Genomic DNA, 18041 nt, shown 5'->3' with positions numbered 1-18041 from the left:
GAAAGTTAACTGGTATGCTGTAAAGCAATTGAAACCAGGCTTTTCTCGTGCATAAGCAGGCAGCTATAAGCTGTGATGTTGCTCAGTCGGGGCAGTTGCACAACATCGGGCAGGTGCACCACAACGCACCTCCCAGCCGTGCTTGGGCAGGCGCGGCTGGCGTGGTCGCGTCGCCTTGCTCACGCAAAAGCGATAGGGTCTGGATTAACGCTGGGTTGATGCGTTACCTCCACTGACCGTCACTTGGGCACCGTGTGCGCAGGGCGTGGTCGGCAACTGGAGCTGCGTGGCTGCTGGCAGCAAAGTCTACCAGCGGCCCACTGAGGAGTCGGCTCGTCTGGACAGTTCGGGTCCGCCGGGTCGCGGCCCCCCCGCGGACTTCCACGCAGCCACTCGTGACGGCGGCAACGGCCCGAATGGACCTAGTGGACCACGGCACCAGCAGGTAGCTCGTCTCCCCGATGCTTTTATTTTGGAAAGCTAGGGCCCTGCCGCAGGCAATAGTGCCCCAAAGCCTACAGCACACCCACGGCGTCCTTGTCCTGCTGTTGTGTATTGTGGGCACAGGGCGGCTGGCTAAGCTGGGCCGGGGCGTGCATCGTCACCTGCCTGACCTTCGGCATAGAGCGCGTGTTCAAGCCCGTGGCTCTACTGGTGGCCATTGTGTGGGCCGCAGATGTGCTGGGCCCTGTCGGAGGGCCTGATGGCGTTCGGCACTCTCAAGGTAGCCGTGTTGCGAGCCCTTCCACATCGGCGTCTGGCAGCATCAGCCGCTTCTTGCCGCCTTCCCGCCGTCGGAGCGGCGGGGGAAGCTGGAGCCTGGCGACCACTCTCGGTGCGGCCATTGGTGGAGGCTTGACCGCCCTTGCCATCACCGTGGGCTTGGGTCTGGCTATCGGCGGGGGCGGCAATGAGGTGTCGCGCAACAGGGACAGCCGCCGCCGCTGCAGCATGAGTGGCGGCGAGAATAGCCAGATGTGCGGCGCGCTGCCCAGCGGTTAAGCACCCTGACAGCCAGAGTGGTGCGAGCACGACGTTACGGGGCGGACGGCAGGCAGGGACGGAGTTCAGTTTGTGCGGATGCCTGGGGATTTGGTGGCTCAAACATGTCGCACAGACCGTGTCGATTGTCAAGCTGTGCTATGGCCTAATCGCCTGTTGCTACAGATAGAGGCCTTCGTCTGATACGGGCTTGCGTGGTTGCTGTTACTCGGCAACGTGCCTGATGGCGGCTAATTGCTGGTTCACTTCCCTTTGTTCCTGAGAGGCCACGCATGTGGTGCGCCATGATTGGAGTACAGGAGTTGCGGCGACGGTGTATGCCAGCAGACAGTGGCGGCGATGGTTAGTCCGGGTGCAGCGACCGGTGCCGTCACCGCGTTTGCCGTGGTGCCGTGTTGGAGTGTGTCCGTAGTGCCGTGCTGGAGATTCGGTTGTCGACGTGCTTGAAATAACGCAACATGCACAAGCGAACATGACGTTGTAGAGCCGAGGCCGTTGTATCATGGCATCGAAGCTGCTTTGCCACCCGCTCTAGTGCTGCTGGTGGACGTAAGTGTTTGGCTCCGCCGCCTCTGCCCACGTGTACGACACCTCAACCCCCATCAGCCATCGATGTACCACGGCGTCTGAGGGGGGTTGGGGTGCCGTACAGGAGTTAGTTGGGAGTTAGTCGGAGCTGTCCCAGAACCTACATTATACTCTTTCTTTGCCAGCGTATGCTGCCAGCCTGCCACCTGCGCTGACACTACGCCCACCTGCACCCGCGGCCCCATCCCCAACAGCCAAATCGCCAGGGTCCCTGGTGGCTGTCGTACAGGCTCACGCAGATGTGCCGTGGACATATTTCTTTTGTTAAAGTTCAACTCGCAGGCTAAATACGCTGGTGTACTCAATTTTGACTTTCCATAGTACTATGCTCCAGGGCTGCGCATCGCCGAAAGCCCAGCTTGCCTTTAAACCACACCGTGGCGTGCCGCGAGTCCACCTGCAGCGACAAACGTCCCTGGCCTCCACGTCCAGTAAAATGTCACCCTACGACAGAGCGAGGGATGCATTTAGCTACTTCAAGGATGAGCCGAGAGTTGCATTCATGGAGAACGCGGGCGGGTCGCAGGTAAAGCAAGAAACGCGCGATGCCAAGCTCAGCGCGCCGCATTTGCGCCATCAAAATGTGCAGCTTGAGCCTTTCATGCCACTGCCTAACATTACTGGGCTGCATGTGTCGGAGTCCACCTGAGTCCACCCCCTCAAGATGTCCGGGCCTTTTCCCGAGCCTTCGCATCGCTGCGCATACCACCCTCCTGTGTCCTGTCCCGCCTGCCCCTGCTGTACCATCCTCCGACGTCCGGTCCCGAACTGTCTCACTTCGCAGGTTCCCGGCTGCGTCGTGGAGGCTGTGCGTGAGCACCTGACGTCCCACTGCGCCCAACTGGGTGCGGGCTACGGGCGCTCTCACCGGTCGTCACAGATAGTGCGCAATGCGCACGAGTGGTTGGAGGTTTTTATGAACGTGCGAGGCCTGGGGCAGGTCAGTGTCACGCACCATGGAGTCGCGGGGGCATGGCCAACATTTAGGAAACGCTAGCTGAAACGCTTCAGGTTGGTGGCCACCACTCAGTCCACGCCACTGCTGTGCCAGCGCTACCACAGCTCACGCCGGAGGCCCTGTACGGCCTTCTGGCACGCGGAGCCGTTCCCCCATCCTCGTCCCCACCAACCCACTCGCACACAGGTGGTGGTCGGCTCCTCCACCTCCCAGCTAGCCCTCAACCTGTCCTGCCTGTTCTCAGAGGCGAGCTTCATGGGTCCCGGCGACAACGTAGTGATGCAGCAGGCCTCACACGAGTCCATCATCGGGCCCTGGGTGCGAATGGCGGCGCGTGTGCCGCAGCCGGCTGGCGGGGACGGCAGCTCCAGCGCGGGTGGCGGGAGTGGCGGCGGCGGGGGCTGTCAGGTGCGGTGGTGGGGCGCGGACCCTGCCTCCGGCGGCTCCTGCGCGAAGCAGCTGGAGGGGCTGCTGGACGGCCGCACGCGGCTGGTGGTGCTGACACACGTGTCCAACTTGCTGGGTGGGTGGCTGGGCTGGGCGGGGGGGGGGTCGTTGGGTGTGGAGCGTGTGGAGTTGTATGTGGGGCGTAAGTGCAGGGGGTGCACAGGAGTTCATGTGGCATTGTCTGCACACTTTGTGAAGTCGTGCACAGCAAGAGCAGTACATCTATCAACGTGCAGGCGACATTCTTGACCTGCCGGCAGTGGTGCAGCGGGTGCGGCGGCTGGCCCCGGCGGCGCAGGTGGTGGTGGACGGTGTTGCGTACGCACCACACCGGTGAGCGATGGCCCTTGCAGCTGGCCGTTCGAGCACTGCCTGCAGTGTGCGTGTATGGCACCCAGCCTGCCAACGCACGTCGCCACACACACGCCGCTCGGCACAACGCTGCTGCCACGTCCGCAGCGCCATCGACGTGGCCGGCTGGGACGTGGACTGGTACTTCTACTCGCCGTACAAGGTGTACGGCCCCCACCTGGGCGTCATGTACGGCAAGTGAGTCACGTGGGCGAGTCATGTGGTACGGCACATACATGTGAGGTCATGGCGGTAACTGCGCGGGCCAGCGATCGCTGTCGTACCAGGCGTTTTCATGCCGTTTGCATGTCAAAGAAGACACGGCCGCCGTGTCCCCATGCCGCAAGCCAACTAGGCTCCCAACTTAGTTGCCTTGCTGGCTATCTCCATCCCAACATGCCATCCCGTCACTCCGCCACATCAGGACATCTGCCTACGCTGCCCTGGTCGCTGCGGGCGGTGACCGGGACTGCGGTCCCAACCACTACTTCATAGACAAGCACCAGCTGACCTACAAGATGGAGCTGGGTGGGGCCAGCCACGAGGGCTGCGCGGGTAGGCGCCTTTGTGTGTGTTTGTGTGTGTATGTGTGTGTGTGTATGTGTGTATGTGTATGTGTGTGTGTGTGTGTGTCTGCGTGTGTGGGTGTGGGTGTTGCTCGCCTCTCCCCTGCACAACACCTCTCCCTCTCTCCAATTTCTTCTGCTAGCCGTTTCTCCCACCCCTCCCGCCACACGCATGCAGGTCTCTTGGCGCTTCAGGACTACCTGCTCTACCTACTTCAACAGCAGCCCCCGCCCCAGCCAACAGCTGCCGCCCAAATGGCAGCCGCCGCCTCCAGCACCGGCTCAGGCCCGGCCCCATCGCCGCTGCTCGGCGGCGTGCGCATGTCGCGGGCGCAAGTTGAGGCGGCGTTTGAGCTGATGGCATCCTTGGAACAACCGCTCACAGAACGGTTGGTGTCCTACCTGGCGGCGCAACCATCTGTACGGCTGGTGGGCTCAACCGACACGCGGCCGGGGGTGCGGGTGCCCACGGTCAGCTTCGTGCACCGGCGCAAGAGCTCCGTGCTGCTGGCCAGGGATCTGCAGGTTTGGTGACACCTGCATCCACCTGCATGGCCGCTCGGGCCTTGCATGCGTACCTGCTCGTTTACCTCCGAGGGCGTTGGAACTGAGAGGCAGGGGAGGTAGCTGGCATGACCGCATGAGTCATGGGTAGGGCGAGTAAGGCCGTGCAGCACCTGCCCCCAGCACGTGAGCCCCACGCCAACACGCCAACACGGCACAAAACCCTCGAGCCGCTACGTGAGCTGGCGTTGAACACACATGAACAAGTGCACTCGGGCCCTGGGTGCTGCAGGAGGCGGGCTTCGCGGTCCGCTGCGGGCACATGTACTCGCGGCGGTTGGTGGAGGCGCTGGCGGACGCGGGCCGCGGCGGGCTGCTGGCGGCGGAGGCGGCGGAGCGGCAGGCAGATGGCGAGGCGGCGCCCAACAGCAGCGGCAGTAGCGGCGCACCTGGGGGCGAGGGCACGGCAGCGGGTAGCGGTCGTGACGGTGTTGGCGGTGTTGGCGGTGGAGGGTTTGACGTGCAGCGGGCGGTGGATGAGGGCGTAGTGCGTGTGTCCCTGCTCCATTACAACACACCGGACGAGGTGGAGCGGTTGGTGGAGGCGCTGCAGCGGCTGCTGTGAGCGTGGGCGTGGGCGGCACTGCGACTAGTTACAGGTTGAAACGTGCATCGGAAGTAGGGGCGTAGGCATGTCACGCCCCAACCATGTTTTGTTTGGTCCAGGGCCGCCACCGGGGAATTGAGTACCCACTAACCGTTCCCGTTACTGGTGGTTGCCGGTGAATGACACGCGCCGGCAACGACGCATGACGTGCCAGGAAGTGATGTACGGTATCGATGGGTCGAATGCGCGGCTCCAGTCACAACGCACACGCCCGTCTCGCCGGCTGGTGCTGTCACTGCTGTGGTGCTTGAAGTGCGCGTGGCCGAGTATGACCGCACATGCAAAGATTGTTACAGGCAACACCTGCCACACACAAACAGGGGAACCCCTGCACACAAATGCCTCCAGACACCTCAACGCAGAGTGTCCTATCCAGGCTGTCGAGCGTAATTCCTAGTTCCGGCACTCGTACTCTTGCATGTGTATGGAGTGGACAGACGCTATGATGCGTCCATTCTTCACGATTCCCCGTCTACAGCCCTAAGCGGCTTCAGCCAGCGCATTGCGCCAGGTTGCGCCAATGCGCGCCCCTAGCAGCAACAACTGCAACCGGGCCTGCCGTTGCTTCCGTGAAATCTGATACGAAGTACTTGGCCTCCAAATTATTCTGTCCAGTATTATCCTGCTTGTCTTGCGCCGGCGGTATCCGCCGTAGCTACCATACACGTACAGCCCACCCTCGCCAGCGGACTGTCACTGTCCAACATCGGTCGGCGACTAGTTATTCTCCTGGCGCAGCCATTGCCATGCTTACCACACGCTACCAACTCCCACAAGCACCATCCACTTATGTATCAGGTCATTGCTGCTGCTGCTGCTGCCGCCGCTGCTGCTGCTGCCGCTGCTGCTGCTCCGCTACCACTATGCTGCTGCTGCTACTGCTGCTCCGCGCTGTTGACCAGCGGCTGCTTCTTGGCCCGGTGCGCCGCAATGAGCTGGTCCACCTGCGCCTGCAGCTCGTGGCGCAATGTGGGCCGGTAGCCCAACAGGAACAACAGCTCGTACCACACAAACAGCGGAGCCAGAGCGAATGCCTGTAGGTTCGTGCCAGCGTGCCAGCGTGTGCGTGTGGTAAGAAGAAATGCGTGTGCGTGTGGTAAGAAGAAATTACGCAGGAAAGGTATGCATTGTGCACACGAACGCGCAAACAAAAAAGCGGGCCGGGTGTGCATGTGTGGGAGAGCGTGCAGTAGATACGGTAGTGTACGGATGAAGCGGCAACAGTGCAGGTGCGGACACGTTTGCTTGCAATCCTACGTACACACGCCGCCGCGCCCTCATGCTTTCCTGGCACACACGCCGCACACCACCCAACCCTCACTCCCCTCACCTGCGCCAGGCTGTCCAGCAGTGCGGGCTTGCGCTTCTCGCACACCGCGTGGCCCGGGTGGATCTGTGTGACACGTGCGTGTCCAGCACGTTGCATGAAGGAGCCGCCAAGCAGGCAATTCACAAGGGCAAAGTGGCAAAGTGATGCTCCCACTGCCACAAGCCACGTACCCCCTCCCCGGCAATACGGTTCTGGCAACGCCGCGCACCCGGCTGCACACCTGCATGTACCAGCTGAATACGTGCACACCCAGCGCCCACTGCCAGGCGTTGGGCACGGCGCCTGCGAACCACACCGCGCTCCAGGCCAGCGGCAGACCCACGCACAGGAACCTGCACCATGCAGACGCACACAGCGTGCACACACACCGTTGCACAACAGGCCTGCGTGTTTCCCTGCTCTGCGCACTCGAGCGCACACTGGCATCGCAGGTGCGCGCGCGGCCCTGCAGTGAGGAGGCACATGAGGCCTCGCGCCTCACAGAGCCCAACACACACTCGGCGCTCGCCATCGCGCCCTCTTGAAGCCTGCTGGTCAACTGCTGCCATCACCCAGCGTCTGGATACCCCCACTCGCCCCCATTCCCTCCTCTGCGCGCTGTGCCCCTCCGCCTGCACCCCTGCAACCCACCCATCCCCCTCACCAGCTGGCCCCCGCCACCAAGTCCAGCGCTACGTAGAAGCAGCCGTACACCGCCGCCACCAGGAAGGCCGGGCTGGTGGGCTGCAGCGCGGCGGCAGCGGCGGCAGGCAGCCGCGCCGCCAGGCCGCCCAGGCCCCACTGCGCCAGCGCGTCGCCGCCCCCACCTCCGGCTGCAGCTGTAGCGCCCAGTCCCATCAGGGTGCTGAGCGGGCCGATGTAGGACAGCCACACGAAAATGGACCACAGGATGGCCTGTGTCGTGGCAGCAACGGTTTGCATGCACAGCAATGCGGGCGTGGGTGAGACGAGACACCCGCGTAGTGCGGGGCGCGCTGGCGCTTGTTGCTTCCCCGCCTGGCGGCGGCAGCGCCTGCTGTCAGGCCCTACGCTGCCCTCACCGCCTGGTATGTTACCCAAACCGTGTTCCTGCGGCCCAGGCTTGCCGGCAGAAACGCTGGACCCTGGCATAGGCATGGGCCACAGGTTGCAGCCGGCTCCTGCACGGCCCCGCACCTGCACGCCCCGGCCACCCAGCAACACCTCCCCCTCACCGGCACGAACACGAAATGGATGAGCTGGTTAATAGGGTGGTTGTGGTAGGCACCGTAGAAGGCCAGCTGCTCCCGCAGGTTCAGGTTCAGGCCGGTGCCGCCCATGGTGCTGAATGCCGGCGCGTTTGAGGGGGCCGGCGCAGATGTGGCTGCGGGTGCGGGTGTGGGTGCCGGGCTGGGCTGTGGCGCGGCTTGCGCTGAGCCAGTCAAAGTGCCGGAAGGCTCTGGGCTCGAGGCGCCGAAAGGCTGCGCGCCGAGGTTAGAGGAGGAGGTGGTAGCGCCGCAGCAGCCGTGTGGCGGACGGAAGGGCAGCCGGTGGTGACACAGACTCCGTGAGGCAGTCCGTGGTGCTCTAGGTTGAGGGCAACCGACTACCGCGCGGGCAGTCGCCGTCTTTGTTACAGGTGGCAGCGGTGGTTGGGTATGCTTGTGCCCAACCCGTTGTTGCTCTCAAAGATGGGTGATGTAAGAGCGGGAAACTTGGTATCCTCGGCCGGGCGTACTATTTGGCGAAAGCAAACCTTCACAGAATAACTCCGGCAATGCCACCAAGCTCTTGGGCGAGCTTGCGAACGTAGCCTGGGATGGGCGCACGATGAGGGCTCATTCATTCCAACTCCAAGTTCTAGCACGCCGTCGTCAAAGCTTACACGACCACTGAGCGTATTATGCTTTTCCACCTGACCACAATTGCCTTACCGCTGTCTCAAACCTGTAAGTTAGAGCAACATCCCTCTACAAGTTAATAGTGTATTTCTGACCGCATTTTGTCGAAACTATCCTGGTGACATCTTTCCGCGATTAGTCTCTACCTTATTTGCTCGCAAAATCTAGCTCCAGCGCCACCGCCTCCGCTGAGGCCGCCCTCGCTTCAAGGGCACTCCAAGCCTGCAAACTGCCCCAAGGGGCGATTGAAAACGGCTTTCCGCTTGTCAGTAACACTGGGCGGGCGTGATGCAGCGCCTGGGGCGATGCCTACAGCGGTCAGCTCTCTTTGGGCCGGCCGCGGGTCGCTGCTCTCCTTTCTGCCGCGGCCGGGCCGTCCTCCGTAAGGGTCTTGGTGGCTCTGGCGGCCAAAATGGCGCCCCTGAGCGCTCAGAGCGCCATCAATTTTCCGCGCCTCACAGCCCCGAGCGCGAGGCCCACCAGCATCAATTTGGGCTAAACTTAAAACAGCAGCAATCGCGGCTTCAGGCGCGGCTTAAGGCAATGTCCTCAGCACTCGCGGCCCCCACGCAGCGAGCGCTGTTCAGTCTCTCTCCACACGGAATCAGCGGCCCTGCGGCAAAGCTGGAACGCCTATGGAAGGACGTGCGCAAGTAAGACTCGGCCAGTTTCCAGGAAAACGCGCGAATTGAAAGCAATCGATTTTGAGCCGTGGCCTAACGAGTTCGTCGCTGTGGCTGCTCACAGGATCTCGCTTCTGGCGGGTCCTATCTTGGCGCAGTACGTCATTGCGCATAGTAGCCATATGGTGAGCGAGCGGGGAGCGCTTGGACGCGAACGAGTTTTGGCGCTCTAACCGGGTTGGACCGGCCGAAAAGTGTACAACGCGCTTATCGCTCCCTCACCTGGTGGCTGGTTGCGCTGTGTTCTGTCGATGTGGTGCAGATTGACACGAGTTTCGTGGGCCACCTAGAGGACCCGGCCCTGCTATCTGCAATGGTGCTTGGAGGCTCCTTAGCCATGGCGACAGGGTACCACGTCATGTGCGGTCTGGCGTCCGCGTCTGAGACCCTCTCTGGCCAGGTGAGCGCCGGCGAATGCGTCGTCTGGGGGGGGGGGCGGGCGGGTATCCAGTTGTCAGACCACCCGGCCTGGCTCTTCCACCACCTCGGCCTCTTCGCCACGCCCTCACCACCACGCCAGCACCTCCTCCACAACACCCCCAGTCTCACCCCACCCTCATCACCACCACCACCGCCACTGTCATCACCACAGGCTGCCGGCGCGAAGAACCCGGCTGCGCTGGCGGCCACGCTGCAGCGCTCTCTGGCGGTGTGCACCGCCGCCGCGGTGCCCATCACGGCGCTGTGGGTGAACGCGGAGCCTATCCTCACCGCGCTGGGCCAGAGCCCGGAGATCGCGTCGGGCGCGGCGCGCTACCTGCTGCTGACGCTGCCGGCCCTGTACAGCTACATGGTGTTTGACTGCGTGGACAAGCACCTGCTGGCGCAGGGCGTGGTGACGCCCGGCGTGGCCATCACCGCGGCCGCCACCGCGCTCACGCCGCTCTACTGCTGGTACTTTGTCAACCAGTGAGTGCTGGGCCTGCCCTGCGCATGGGGTCGACGGCATGCGCTGGAGCTACTGGGTTTGCCCCCTGCTTTCACGCGCCGTTAGCCCCACTTAACACCGCCACGCCCTCTGTCCCCTCCCCTCTCGCCCTCATGCTTTCCCTCCACAGCCTAGACATGGGCCTGGACGGCGCCGCCTACGCCTACGTGTGCAGCCAGCTGACCAGCACCGCGCTCAGCCTGGGATACCTGGCCTGGCGCGCGCGCAGCACCGCCGGCTCGCCAGAGGCCGTGCCGCTGGCGCCCACCCGCGCCGCGCTCACCAACTGGGTGCCATACCTGGCGCTGGCGGTGCCCGCCACGCTCATGGCGTGCATGGAGGGCTGGGCGGTGGAGGTGCTCATCTTCCTCAGCGGCAAGCTGGACAACGCGGACGTGGCGGTGGGCGTGACGGGCCTGTGCCTGCAATTTAGCACGCTGGTGTGGCTGTCCGCTGCAAGCATCAGCAGCGCCACAGCCACGCGCATCGCCAACGCGCTGGGCCGCGGCGACGCGGCGGGCGCCAAGCGGCTGACGTACACGTCGCTGGGCATGGCGGCGGTGACGCAGACGACCATTGGGCTGGCGGCGTTCGCCTACCGGGAGCCGCTGGTGCAGCTGATGACCAGCAGCGAGGACGTGCTGGCGCTGGCGGCCACCGTGCTGCCGGTGCTGGCCATCTGCTTCGTATGTGAGTGTGGACAGCGGGACGCCGTGGCGGGAGGGAGGCAGGTCTGGGCTGGAGGGGTGAGGCCGGGCGGGGCTGGACACAACTCAGAAGTTGTCGTTCGATTAGTCTTGGGGTTAAAAGGGACCAACTGACAGACGCCTTGCGATGTTCCGAGGGCTTGACTGCTGCTTCCCTATCGCTCCTGGCCCCCTGCAGTTGACGGCCAGAACGCGGTGCTGTCGTCGGTGCTGCGCGGCGCCGGGCGGCAGTGGTTTGGCGCCGGCTGCAACCTGGTGGGCTGGTGGGGCGTGGGCGTGCCGCTGGCCTACTACCTGGCGCTGCACACGGACCTGGGCGTGGCGGGGCTGTGGGGCGGCTTCGCCACGGCCTCGGCACTGCAGGCGGTGGTGCAGTGGGCGGTGGTCATGCGCCTAGACTGGGAGGGAGAGGTGCAGCGCGCCGCGGAGATGCTGCGCGCCAGCGAGGCGGCGGAGGCGGCGGCAAGTGGGTCGGTCGCGACGGTGGACGTGCTGGCGACGGAGGTGGCGGGTGGCGGCAGCAGCGGCAAGGCGGCGGCACAGTCAGGGCGGAAGGCGGCGAAGGGCAAGGCGGCGGCGAAGGGCCGCGGCGCATCCGGGACCGAGACGGATGATGACGATAACGGCCCGGGCGCCGCGCCGGCGCTGCTGAGCGGTGGCGGCGGCGGTCTGGTGGAGCAGCACGGACACGGCGTACCGGCGATAATGGCACGGGCATTCAGCGAGCGGACATACACGACCGCGGCAGCAGGCATGTCCGGGCCACTGGCGCTGATGGGGCGGCGGCGGGCCGCTTCGGCGGGCCGCCTGGCGGCGCGGCTGCTCTGAGGCGGCTGCAGCTAACACTGACGCGCATGTGTGCATGTGTGCGGTTTTGGCGGTGTTGGATGCCTGCAGTCGCGAAACTGTTAACTGATGATTGTTCCCCTGTTTGGATGTTTGTCGCACCGTGATGCTGTGACGATGCGCCAATAAGGCCTGTGACGAGGTCGGGCTTCGTAGACCTGGGGCCATGTGACGCCATCCTCGCCATGTTGCCACACATGCTGCACTCATTTAGAAACTTCACTTAGGTTTGTTTGGGTTGGTGATGTCTTCTGTTGCCGGGCCGACGGCGCAGCCTCCAGCCGGCGCGGTGCGCTGCTGGTTGGGTTCCTCCGCGTCGTAGACTACTATACTTGCACTTCTCGTTTCAATTCGCAATGCGGCTGGTTCTGGTTGTATCCGGTGCAGGAGAGTTTCTGTGTTTCTACGCTTTACGAAACTTTACATCGGCCATTAGCCTCTCACGAGAGGGGACCTGATTTATCCCTAGAGCGGGTGTAAACGGAATCGAGTGGCTGAGGCATTCCTTCTTTGCACTGTACGGCTATGTGGGTCGAGTGATGTGCTGAATGTGACCACGAGCGCCTATGTCTGTTGCGCAAGGCATCGTGGGACCTGCAAGCTAGTGGCAGCGTGGTCGGCTTGCGGATGCGTTGCTCACGGGCATGCTGCCAAAGTAGCAGAACATATTGTTATGGGAGGGATGAGGTGGTAAAGCTTCGAACGGCGGTTGATGCGCGGGTATGAGTATGAAAGCTAGGAGCGTCTTCATTAGGGACACATGATAGCGGGGAACTTTGGAGCGAGGAGAGAGGAGCAGTGCAGCGAAGAGTGGTGCCAGTGAAGATGGACGAAGCGTAAACAAAGGCGCCACATGGCGGCTGCAAAGAGCATTGCAGAGAGGCAAGGGCGCAAGCAAGCGATCTAGCTAGGGGCCAAGTCACTAACAGGGGCGTCAGTACGGGAGCGGGGGAGTTTGCGGCTGCAGTGGAGTCCCATGTTGCAAGAGCTGAAGTAGTGCAGTGCAGCCGAAGGACATTGAGAAGGCACGCTAAGGCTTAAGAGCCGTCAACTTCTCAACTGTGAGAGTTGCGGTGGCGACGGGCCGATGGCTGGGTGCGCTGTAACCCTGCCACCGGTACCCGTTCCACAAGTCAAGGCCCACGGAGAGGACAGCACACACGCTATCCGCGCGCAAGGGCATGGTCCTTGGCCAGGTCCTCTAGGACTCCAGGGAACGGAAAGCTTGCACCTTCAGGCCTGGTTCCAGGTGCGGGTGCGGCGCAGGGCACCCTGCCACCCCAGGGAAGCTTCACCCACGCGCACCAGTAGCGACCGACGCCGTTTCGGTAGGAGATCTAGACCGCACCCACATGGAAGCCTGGGTGGAATGCTGGATGTTCAGCCTCCAGCGCCCAGCGTAGGCGTCATGCGTCACGCGCGGGTTGCAGCGGGTTGCAGGGTACCGTGGCTGCCCATGCGCTGATTGTGCGTGAATGTCCAGCACTTCAAGGTACACAACCGTAACTTTCCGCATAACCAACTTGGGTGTTTATCATGCGTTAGTGCTGCTATCATATTGGTTCACGCACGGTGCGCGACCGGGCACGATGGCCCCCAAACTCATCGTCCCGAACACTCCCGAAGCGGACAAGCTAGAGAACCGACTGCATGTTCAGCTCAAGGAGCTATGGGATCCTCAGGCGGACGCAACAGTGGCCCGTTACTTAGTGGCGATGCTCGGGAAAGGTGGGTGGCAACGCAGAATGCACTGCTCAGGGAGCCACATCATCTTGAGTTTTCTATGGAGTATATTGTTATGCCTGTGTGATGGTGGTGTCCTGCTTTGGTGGCGATACAGCGAGGAAAATCTTGCTTGCGGTCGCGCAGGTTATGAGCGCAAGAAGATTCATTCGCAGCTGAAGGCCATTCTACAGGAGGATATCAGCACGCAGCTGCTTGACTGGTGAGTGCAGCGCAGAGAGCACTTTGTCGCAGAGGCGCACAGTGCGTCTACATCTCCCCCTAAACTGACCCAAAACCACGATGTGCAGGCTGTACCATCACCTTCGGTTGCACGGGAATGAGTACCAGAGCAAGGAGGCCCCCGCCAGGTAAAATTGTGGATCTCTTGGCCCCGTCCTTGGAGGACTCGCGCTGACAAACGGTGTTTTACATGCAGCTCAAAGGCAGCGATGAAAACTGCGCCCGCCGCGGCAAAGAGCTCCGCTCCTCAGGTGGTGAGTGGGCGCCCGACGGTGGAGGGGGTTGGTTCGTGGCGGTGCCGGCTGCCAGCACACGCCATGCAGGCCGTGTTTCCTAGTTTTACGCTGCTGCTGAGCGATGCAGTCCACCACAGGAATCATGATGGTATCCCTGACCTATATTTCCCATAATTCACACAGGACGAACTGCGGCTGGAAGACCTGGAGGCTCAGCAGCTGGAGGGGTCGGACCTGGATGACGACGACGACGCAGAGCTTGCCGCCGAGCCCGCGCCTGCTCCTGCACCTGCGCCCAGCAAAGCTGCCGGCAGCTCACAGCAGGCAGCGCCTTCTCAGCAGCAGCAGCAGCAGCAGCAGCAGCAGCAGGGCGGGGCGGACAAGCGGCACCAGCAGGACCAGCCGGTGAAGGGTGCGGACGCGGCGACAGGGTTTGGCAGCGGCAACGGCTCGCAGGCAGCACGCGCCGCACCGGAGCCAGCATCGGAGCCTGTGCCTTCGGGCCGGCGGCACCGGGAGCCCATCCCCGTGCCCACCTTCGCAGCCTCGGCCCCGCGCGCGGGGACCTCCGGCGGCGGTGCGGCGGCGACCAGCCCGCCCGCTGATGGCGCAAATGGCGCTCGGCCAGCTGCTGCCGCCGCCGCGCAGCCGTCTGCTCAGCAGCAGCCAGCGGCGGCAGCTGCGCCGACCGGCGAGAAGCGGCGTCTCAAGTCGTCAGTGGTCCTGGACTTTGACTCATGGCAGAAGACGAAGCCGGCAGACGAGAAGGCGCCCGCGGGGGCGGTAGATGCTAACGACAAGCGGGCAATGCTGCTGGGTCGCTCCCTGTCAGACATCGCGCGACAGAGCAAGGAGGGCGGCGACAGGGGAGCTGACAGGGGAGCAGACCGCGAGCGCGAGCGGGAACGCGAGCGGGAACGTGAGCGCGAACGGGAGCGTGGTGCAGGCGGCAAGGAGCGGGAGCGCGAGCGGGAGACAGGGCGGGACTCGGCGGGGCCCCCGGACCGGGATCAACAGCGGGAGCGGGAACGCGGCGAGCGCGGCGAGCGCGTCAGGGAATGGGACCGCGCCCGCGGCCGCTCAAGATCGCGCTCGCGGTCGCCGGCGGGAAGGCGCGGCGCGCGCGGTGCGGGCGCACCGGTGGCGCCTGCCAACCTGTTGAAGACGGCCCTCCGTGGCGTGGAGGCGCCTGGTGCGGGCGGGGGCGGAGCGACGGGAGCTGGGCCGAGCGCGGCTCCTGCAGGCGGGCAGCGGGGTGGCGGCGGCGGCGGCGGACCGTCAGCAGCGGACGCGAACGCGAGGTCCAGCGTCTTCGCGCGCCTGGGGGCCAGCAGCGGCGGCGCGGCTGCGGAGGAGGCGCGCGGGCGTGTTTCAGTGCTGGAGCGCTTGGGCGGTGAGCTGTGTGCGGGCTCATGCAACCGGTATGGCCCGTGTCAGTGCGTTCACATGTCATCACGGCACGTTCGTCGACTTGTTTTTATTTGCTTGCCTCCATACTACCGTATGCCTGCAGGTGCCAAGGGTCAGAGCCCGGAGGCGGCGGGGTCAGGCGGGCGCAAGCGCGGGCTGGATGGCGGCGGCGACCCCAACGCCGGTGTCCTAGGCTCGCCGCCCAAGGCCGCACGCGCCGTCGTTGGCGGCCGGGCAGCTGGGCCAGGCTCGCTAGCCGCCGCAGCGCTGGCAGGCGTGCAGCAGAACGCGGTTGGTGCCCGGCGTCAGCGCTCTCCTAGCCCGGCAGCGGCGGTGCCCAGTGCCGGCGGCGCAGCTGGCCGCGGCATCTCGGCGGGGGCGGGCCGAGGCCGGGGCGCCAGTGCCAGCGAGGAGCCGTCGGATACTGATGAGAAGGCGGCGGAGATTGAGGCGCTGCGACAGCAGATGGCGGCCATGCAGGAGATGATCAAACGCATGGCGGGCGGGCAGAGTGGCGCGGCGCCGGCCGCGGCTGCACCGGCCGCGGCACCGCCGGCAGCTGGCAGCAGCGGCCGGGGCCCGCTGGCGGGTCGGCTGGGGCCGGCGGCAGGCGGCGGGGCCGGCGGCGCCGGTGGGGGTCGCGGCATGCCGAGTGTCATGGTGCCGCCAGTGGACATGTCGGACGTCTTCATTGAGGGAGGCTCGGGCTCGCCGCCGCGGACAAGCGGGTCAGGCGGCCCAGGCGGCGGCGGGGGGCTGCCTGCGGCGGCGCAGCGGCAGCAGCAGCTCGCGGCGGCGGCGCAGCTGGATGCGGAGATGCGCAGTGTGGTGGTGGAGAACGTGCACTTCCTGGCCACCCTCGACGTCATTGCGGCCCACTTCAGGTGTGAACCAGTGCTAATGCAGACTCCTTCAACGCCTGGGAGGTATTTGCGAGGCAGTGGTTACTAGGCGGGCCGGACTGGTGCGATGCCGTGTGAGCAACGCAACCCGCTGCGGAGAAACAGCGTCCGTTGCACTTCATTGGTGGCTCTGCGCCCGCTGCCCCTTTTCATGTCGTGTTCTTCCCATCCGACCCCCTGCTCAACGTCGATGCCATCATCTAAGCTTTTGTGTCCTCCCCAACCCCCTGACCTGCAGTGTGGCTGGCCCTGTCAAGAACGTGACCCTTGTGCGCGACGCCGCGGGCCGGCCTACGGGCGTGGCAGTGGTGGAGATGGCGACCGAGGCTGCCACGCAGGCGGTGGCGGCGCTGAGCGGCTCCCCGCTCATGGGGCTGCCCATCACCATCACGCTCAAAGCGGCACTGCTGCTGCAGGGCATCGGCGCGCTGGGCGCAGGCATGGGCACAGGTGGCCCCATGGGGCAGCGGCCGATGGGCGGCGGCGGCATGGGCATGCGGCCGCCCGGCGGCATGGGGATGGGCATGGGCATGGGGATGGGTGGCGGGCCGATGGGGCCCCTATCGGGGCCCAAGGGCGGCGCGCCGATGCGGATGGTGCCGGGCGGGCCAGCGCCGGGTGCGCGGCCGGCAGCGGCTGGAGGGGCTGGAGCGGGTCCGTCTACTGCGGCGGCGGCAGGGCCGGGCGTGCAGGCCGCTAGCCGCCTGAACGCGGCGGCGACGCCGTTCACGCCGGCTGCCGCAGGGGCGGGCGGTGCGGGCGGGGGGCCAGGTGCGGCTGCGGGCGCGGCACCGGGTCCGGGTCCGGGGGCTCAGGCGGCAGGCGCGGGGTCGGGCTCTGCCGCTGCCACTGGGGCCTCTGCTTCCGCGGGACCAACGCCAGCGGGGCTAGCAGGCGCAGCGGCTGTGCGGCCGGCCTGGGCGGGACCCGGCGGTCGCGGACCTGGGCCGCGGTCGCAGTTTGTCAACCGGTCAAATGTGTGGGTCAGGCCTGGGGCGCCGGCGGCGGCTGCGCTCGCGGGATCGGGAGGTGCGGCTGCTACGCCAGCTGCTGTGGCCAGTGGTGACGGCCAGTGATAGCTGTTTGCGGTTGACGTGTGGGGCTATGGCGGTGTGTGTGTGTGTGCGGTTGGCAGGAAGCGCAGTCAGCCGGGCCAAGTGCTGCACGGTCAGGTGCACGAGCGTTCAAATGGGTAGCTGGCTGGCGCTGACGAGGCCTTGAGAGAGGGAGTGCTGTTTCCTCGGGCAAAGGGATCGTACAACGGTACGTAATCATGTGTCAGCGCCGCGGCTTCAGTCTGTTGCCGCATCTCAATCCAGGACTCGGACACGCCGTGTCAAGGGTCGGCGCCACCCAGCACCCACACACCGAGTCACAGATTTCAGGCTACCGGTAATCGGGGCAGTGCGGCTGCAATGAGTCTCGTCCAATCATGGAATCAGCGCTGCGCATGTCGCAAGATGCTGAGGCTCGCGGCGCAGCATTGACGACGTCCGTATGCAGGCTGTAGTGTGAGTTGGGGAGTTGGGCTTATAGCACTCAGGTGCCTTAACATAAGCTGTAGGGTGTAGAGACTGTAGACGAGTTTGCGATTACTGGTTGGGACGCTGCGGAAGGTAGAGTGGTGGAGTGGTGCAGGTGTGTTGAAGCGCTTGGTATTCGCTACCCCTCGCCACCATGAGCCTTCTGATGCGCTTGGCCCACGCGGGTACCACTCCGGCAAGTCCCTAGGGACTGCATGTGTCCAATGCCCTAGACTGCCGAAATGTTATCATGTGACATATAATAAGGTCCCTGAATGATTTCCGGGCATAATTTCGAGCGGGAGCCGAAGTCGAAATGCTAAATGTCGCGCTCGCCAGGACTTACTGGAATTCGCCCTACGCTGTCCGGATGACATATATAGGTGAACCTTAGTAGACGGCACTAGATACAGGCCCAAAGTACCGCCTATGCGAGATATGGGCTTTGGTCAATTTCGCGACTTGAGCCCTGACCAACATGTTTTGTCCTCTGCCAAGCGCTAATGTCCACTAATGATGTAAGTTATGTACCTACAAAAAGGCGGCGTCTAAATTCTGCGGTAGGATTT

General features: G+C 64.3%; 5 protein-coding genes across 5 annotated transcripts; 4 read left to right on the top strand and 1 right to left on the bottom strand.

Annotated features, from left to right (window-relative positions):
• Positions 1-41: 41 nt before the first annotated feature.
• On the top strand, positions 42-1597 carry CHLRE_12g499601v5 (uncharacterized protein). The gene is made up of 3 exons (XM_043068062.1): positions 42-113; positions 263-299; positions 568-1597. Exons 1-3 carry the CDS (start codon positions 76-78, stop codon positions 1000-1002), a joined length of 510 nt encoding a protein of 169 aa, XP_042918305.1. The 5' UTR covers positions 42-75; the 3' UTR covers positions 1003-1597.
• A 274-nt stretch (positions 1598-1871) lies between these two features.
• On the top strand, positions 1872-5367 carry CHLRE_12g499600v5 (uncharacterized protein). Its single transcript, XM_043068061.1, has 8 exons — positions 1872-2116; positions 2375-2530; positions 2735-3071; positions 3232-3328; positions 3455-3544; positions 3771-3901; positions 4091-4437; positions 4709-5367. Exons 1-8 carry the CDS (start codon positions 2027-2029, stop codon positions 5039-5041), a joined length of 1581 nt encoding a protein of 526 aa, XP_042918304.1. The 5' UTR covers positions 1872-2026; the 3' UTR covers positions 5042-5367.
• Positions 5368-5369: 2 nt separating this feature from the next.
• On the bottom strand, positions 5370-8141 carry CHLRE_12g499650v5 (uncharacterized protein). Its single transcript, XM_043068063.1, has 5 exons — positions 7607-8141; positions 7057-7307; positions 6634-6745; positions 6414-6476; positions 5370-6117 (listed from the first exon to the last, which is right to left on the bottom strand). The coding sequence occupies exons 1-5, from the start codon at positions 7709-7711 to the stop codon at positions 5959-5961; spliced, it is 690 nt and encodes a 229-aa protein (XP_042918303.1). The 5' UTR covers positions 7712-8141; the 3' UTR covers positions 5370-5958.
• A 110-nt stretch (positions 8142-8251) lies between these two features.
• Positions 8252-12554, top strand: CHLRE_12g499700v5 (uncharacterized protein). Its single transcript, XM_001690719.2, has 6 exons — positions 8252-8925; positions 9020-9080; positions 9218-9355; positions 9548-9864; positions 10014-10573; positions 10769-12554. Exons 1-6 carry the CDS (start codon positions 8816-8818, stop codon positions 11416-11418), a joined length of 1836 nt encoding a protein of 611 aa, XP_001690771.2. The 5' UTR covers positions 8252-8815; the 3' UTR covers positions 11419-12554.
• A 407-nt stretch (positions 12555-12961) lies between these two features.
• Positions 12962-18006, top strand: CHLRE_12g499750v5 (uncharacterized protein). Its single transcript, XM_043068064.1, has 7 exons — positions 12962-13164; positions 13306-13381; positions 13470-13529; positions 13598-13655; positions 13821-15030; positions 15151-15931; positions 16188-18006. Exons 1-7 carry the CDS (start codon positions 13026-13028, stop codon positions 17023-17025), a joined length of 3162 nt encoding a protein of 1053 aa, XP_042918302.1. The 5' UTR covers positions 12962-13025; the 3' UTR covers positions 17026-18006.
• Positions 18007-18041: the final 35 nt, after the last annotated feature.

This window comes from Chlamydomonas reinhardtii, chromosome 12 (assembly GCF_000002595.2).
Source record: "Chlamydomonas reinhardtii strain CC-503 cw92 mt+ chromosome 12, whole genome shotgun sequence".
Lineage (NCBI taxonomy): Eukaryota > Viridiplantae > Chlorophyta > Chlorophyceae > Chlamydomonadales > Chlamydomonadaceae > Chlamydomonas > Chlamydomonas reinhardtii.
Note: the sequence above shows the minus strand (reverse complement) of the source record. Positions and strands in the feature narration are given on the sequence as shown.

Coding starts and splice junctions, on each gene's coding strand:
- CHLRE_12g499601v5 (XM_043068062.1), top strand. CDS start 76: ATGTTGCTCAGTCGGGGCAGTTGCACAACATCGGGCAG. Junction 114..262: donor AGTTGCACAACATCGGGCAG/GTGCACCACAAC, acceptor CCGTGTGCGCAG/GGCGTGGTCGGCAACTGGAG. Junction 300..567: donor GAGCTGCGTGGCTGCTGGCA/GCAAAGTCTACC, acceptor TTGTGGGCACAG/GGCGGCTGGCTAAGCTGGGC.
- CHLRE_12g499600v5 (XM_043068061.1), top strand. CDS start 2,027: ATGTCACCCTACGACAGAGCGAGGGATGCATTTAGCTACTTCAAGGAT. Junction 3,545..3,770: donor CTGGGCGTCATGTACGGCAA/GTGAGTCACGTG, acceptor CCGCCACATCAG/GACATCTGCCTACGCTGCCC. Junction 4,438..4,708: donor TGCTGGCCAGGGATCTGCAG/GTTTGGTGACAC, acceptor TGGGTGCTGCAG/GAGGCGGGCTTCGCGGTCCG.
- CHLRE_12g499650v5 (XM_043068063.1), bottom strand. CDS start 7,711: ATGGGCGGCACCGGCCTGAACCTGAACCTGCGGGAGCAGCTGGCCTTC. Junction 7,308..7,606: donor TCCATTTCGTGTTCGTGCCG/GTGAGGGGGAGG, acceptor GCCACGACACAG/GCCATCCTGTGGTCCATTTT. Junction 6,477..6,633: donor TATTCAGCTGGTACATGCAG/GTGTGCAGCCGG, acceptor CGTGTCACACAG/ATCCACCCGGGCCACGCGGT.
- CHLRE_12g499700v5 (XM_001690719.2), top strand. CDS start 8,816: ATGTCCTCAGCACTCGCGGCCCCCACGCAGCGAGCGCTGTTCAGTCTC. Junction 9,081..9,217: donor TTGCGCATAGTAGCCATATG/GTGAGCGAGCGG, acceptor GATGTGGTGCAG/ATTGACACGAGTTTCGTGGG. Junction 10,574..10,768: donor GCTGGCCATCTGCTTCGTAT/GTGAGTGTGGAC, acceptor GGCCCCCTGCAG/TTGACGGCCAGAACGCGGTG.
- CHLRE_12g499750v5 (XM_043068064.1), top strand. CDS start 13,026: ATGGCCCCCAAACTCATCGTCCCGAACACTCCCGAAGCGGACAAGCTA. Junction 13,656..13,820: donor AGAGCTCCGCTCCTCAGGTG/GTGAGTGGGCGC, acceptor TAATTCACACAG/GACGAACTGCGGCTGGAAGA. Junction 15,031..15,150: donor AGTGCTGGAGCGCTTGGGCG/GTGAGCTGTGTG, acceptor GTATGCCTGCAG/GTGCCAAGGGTCAGAGCCCG.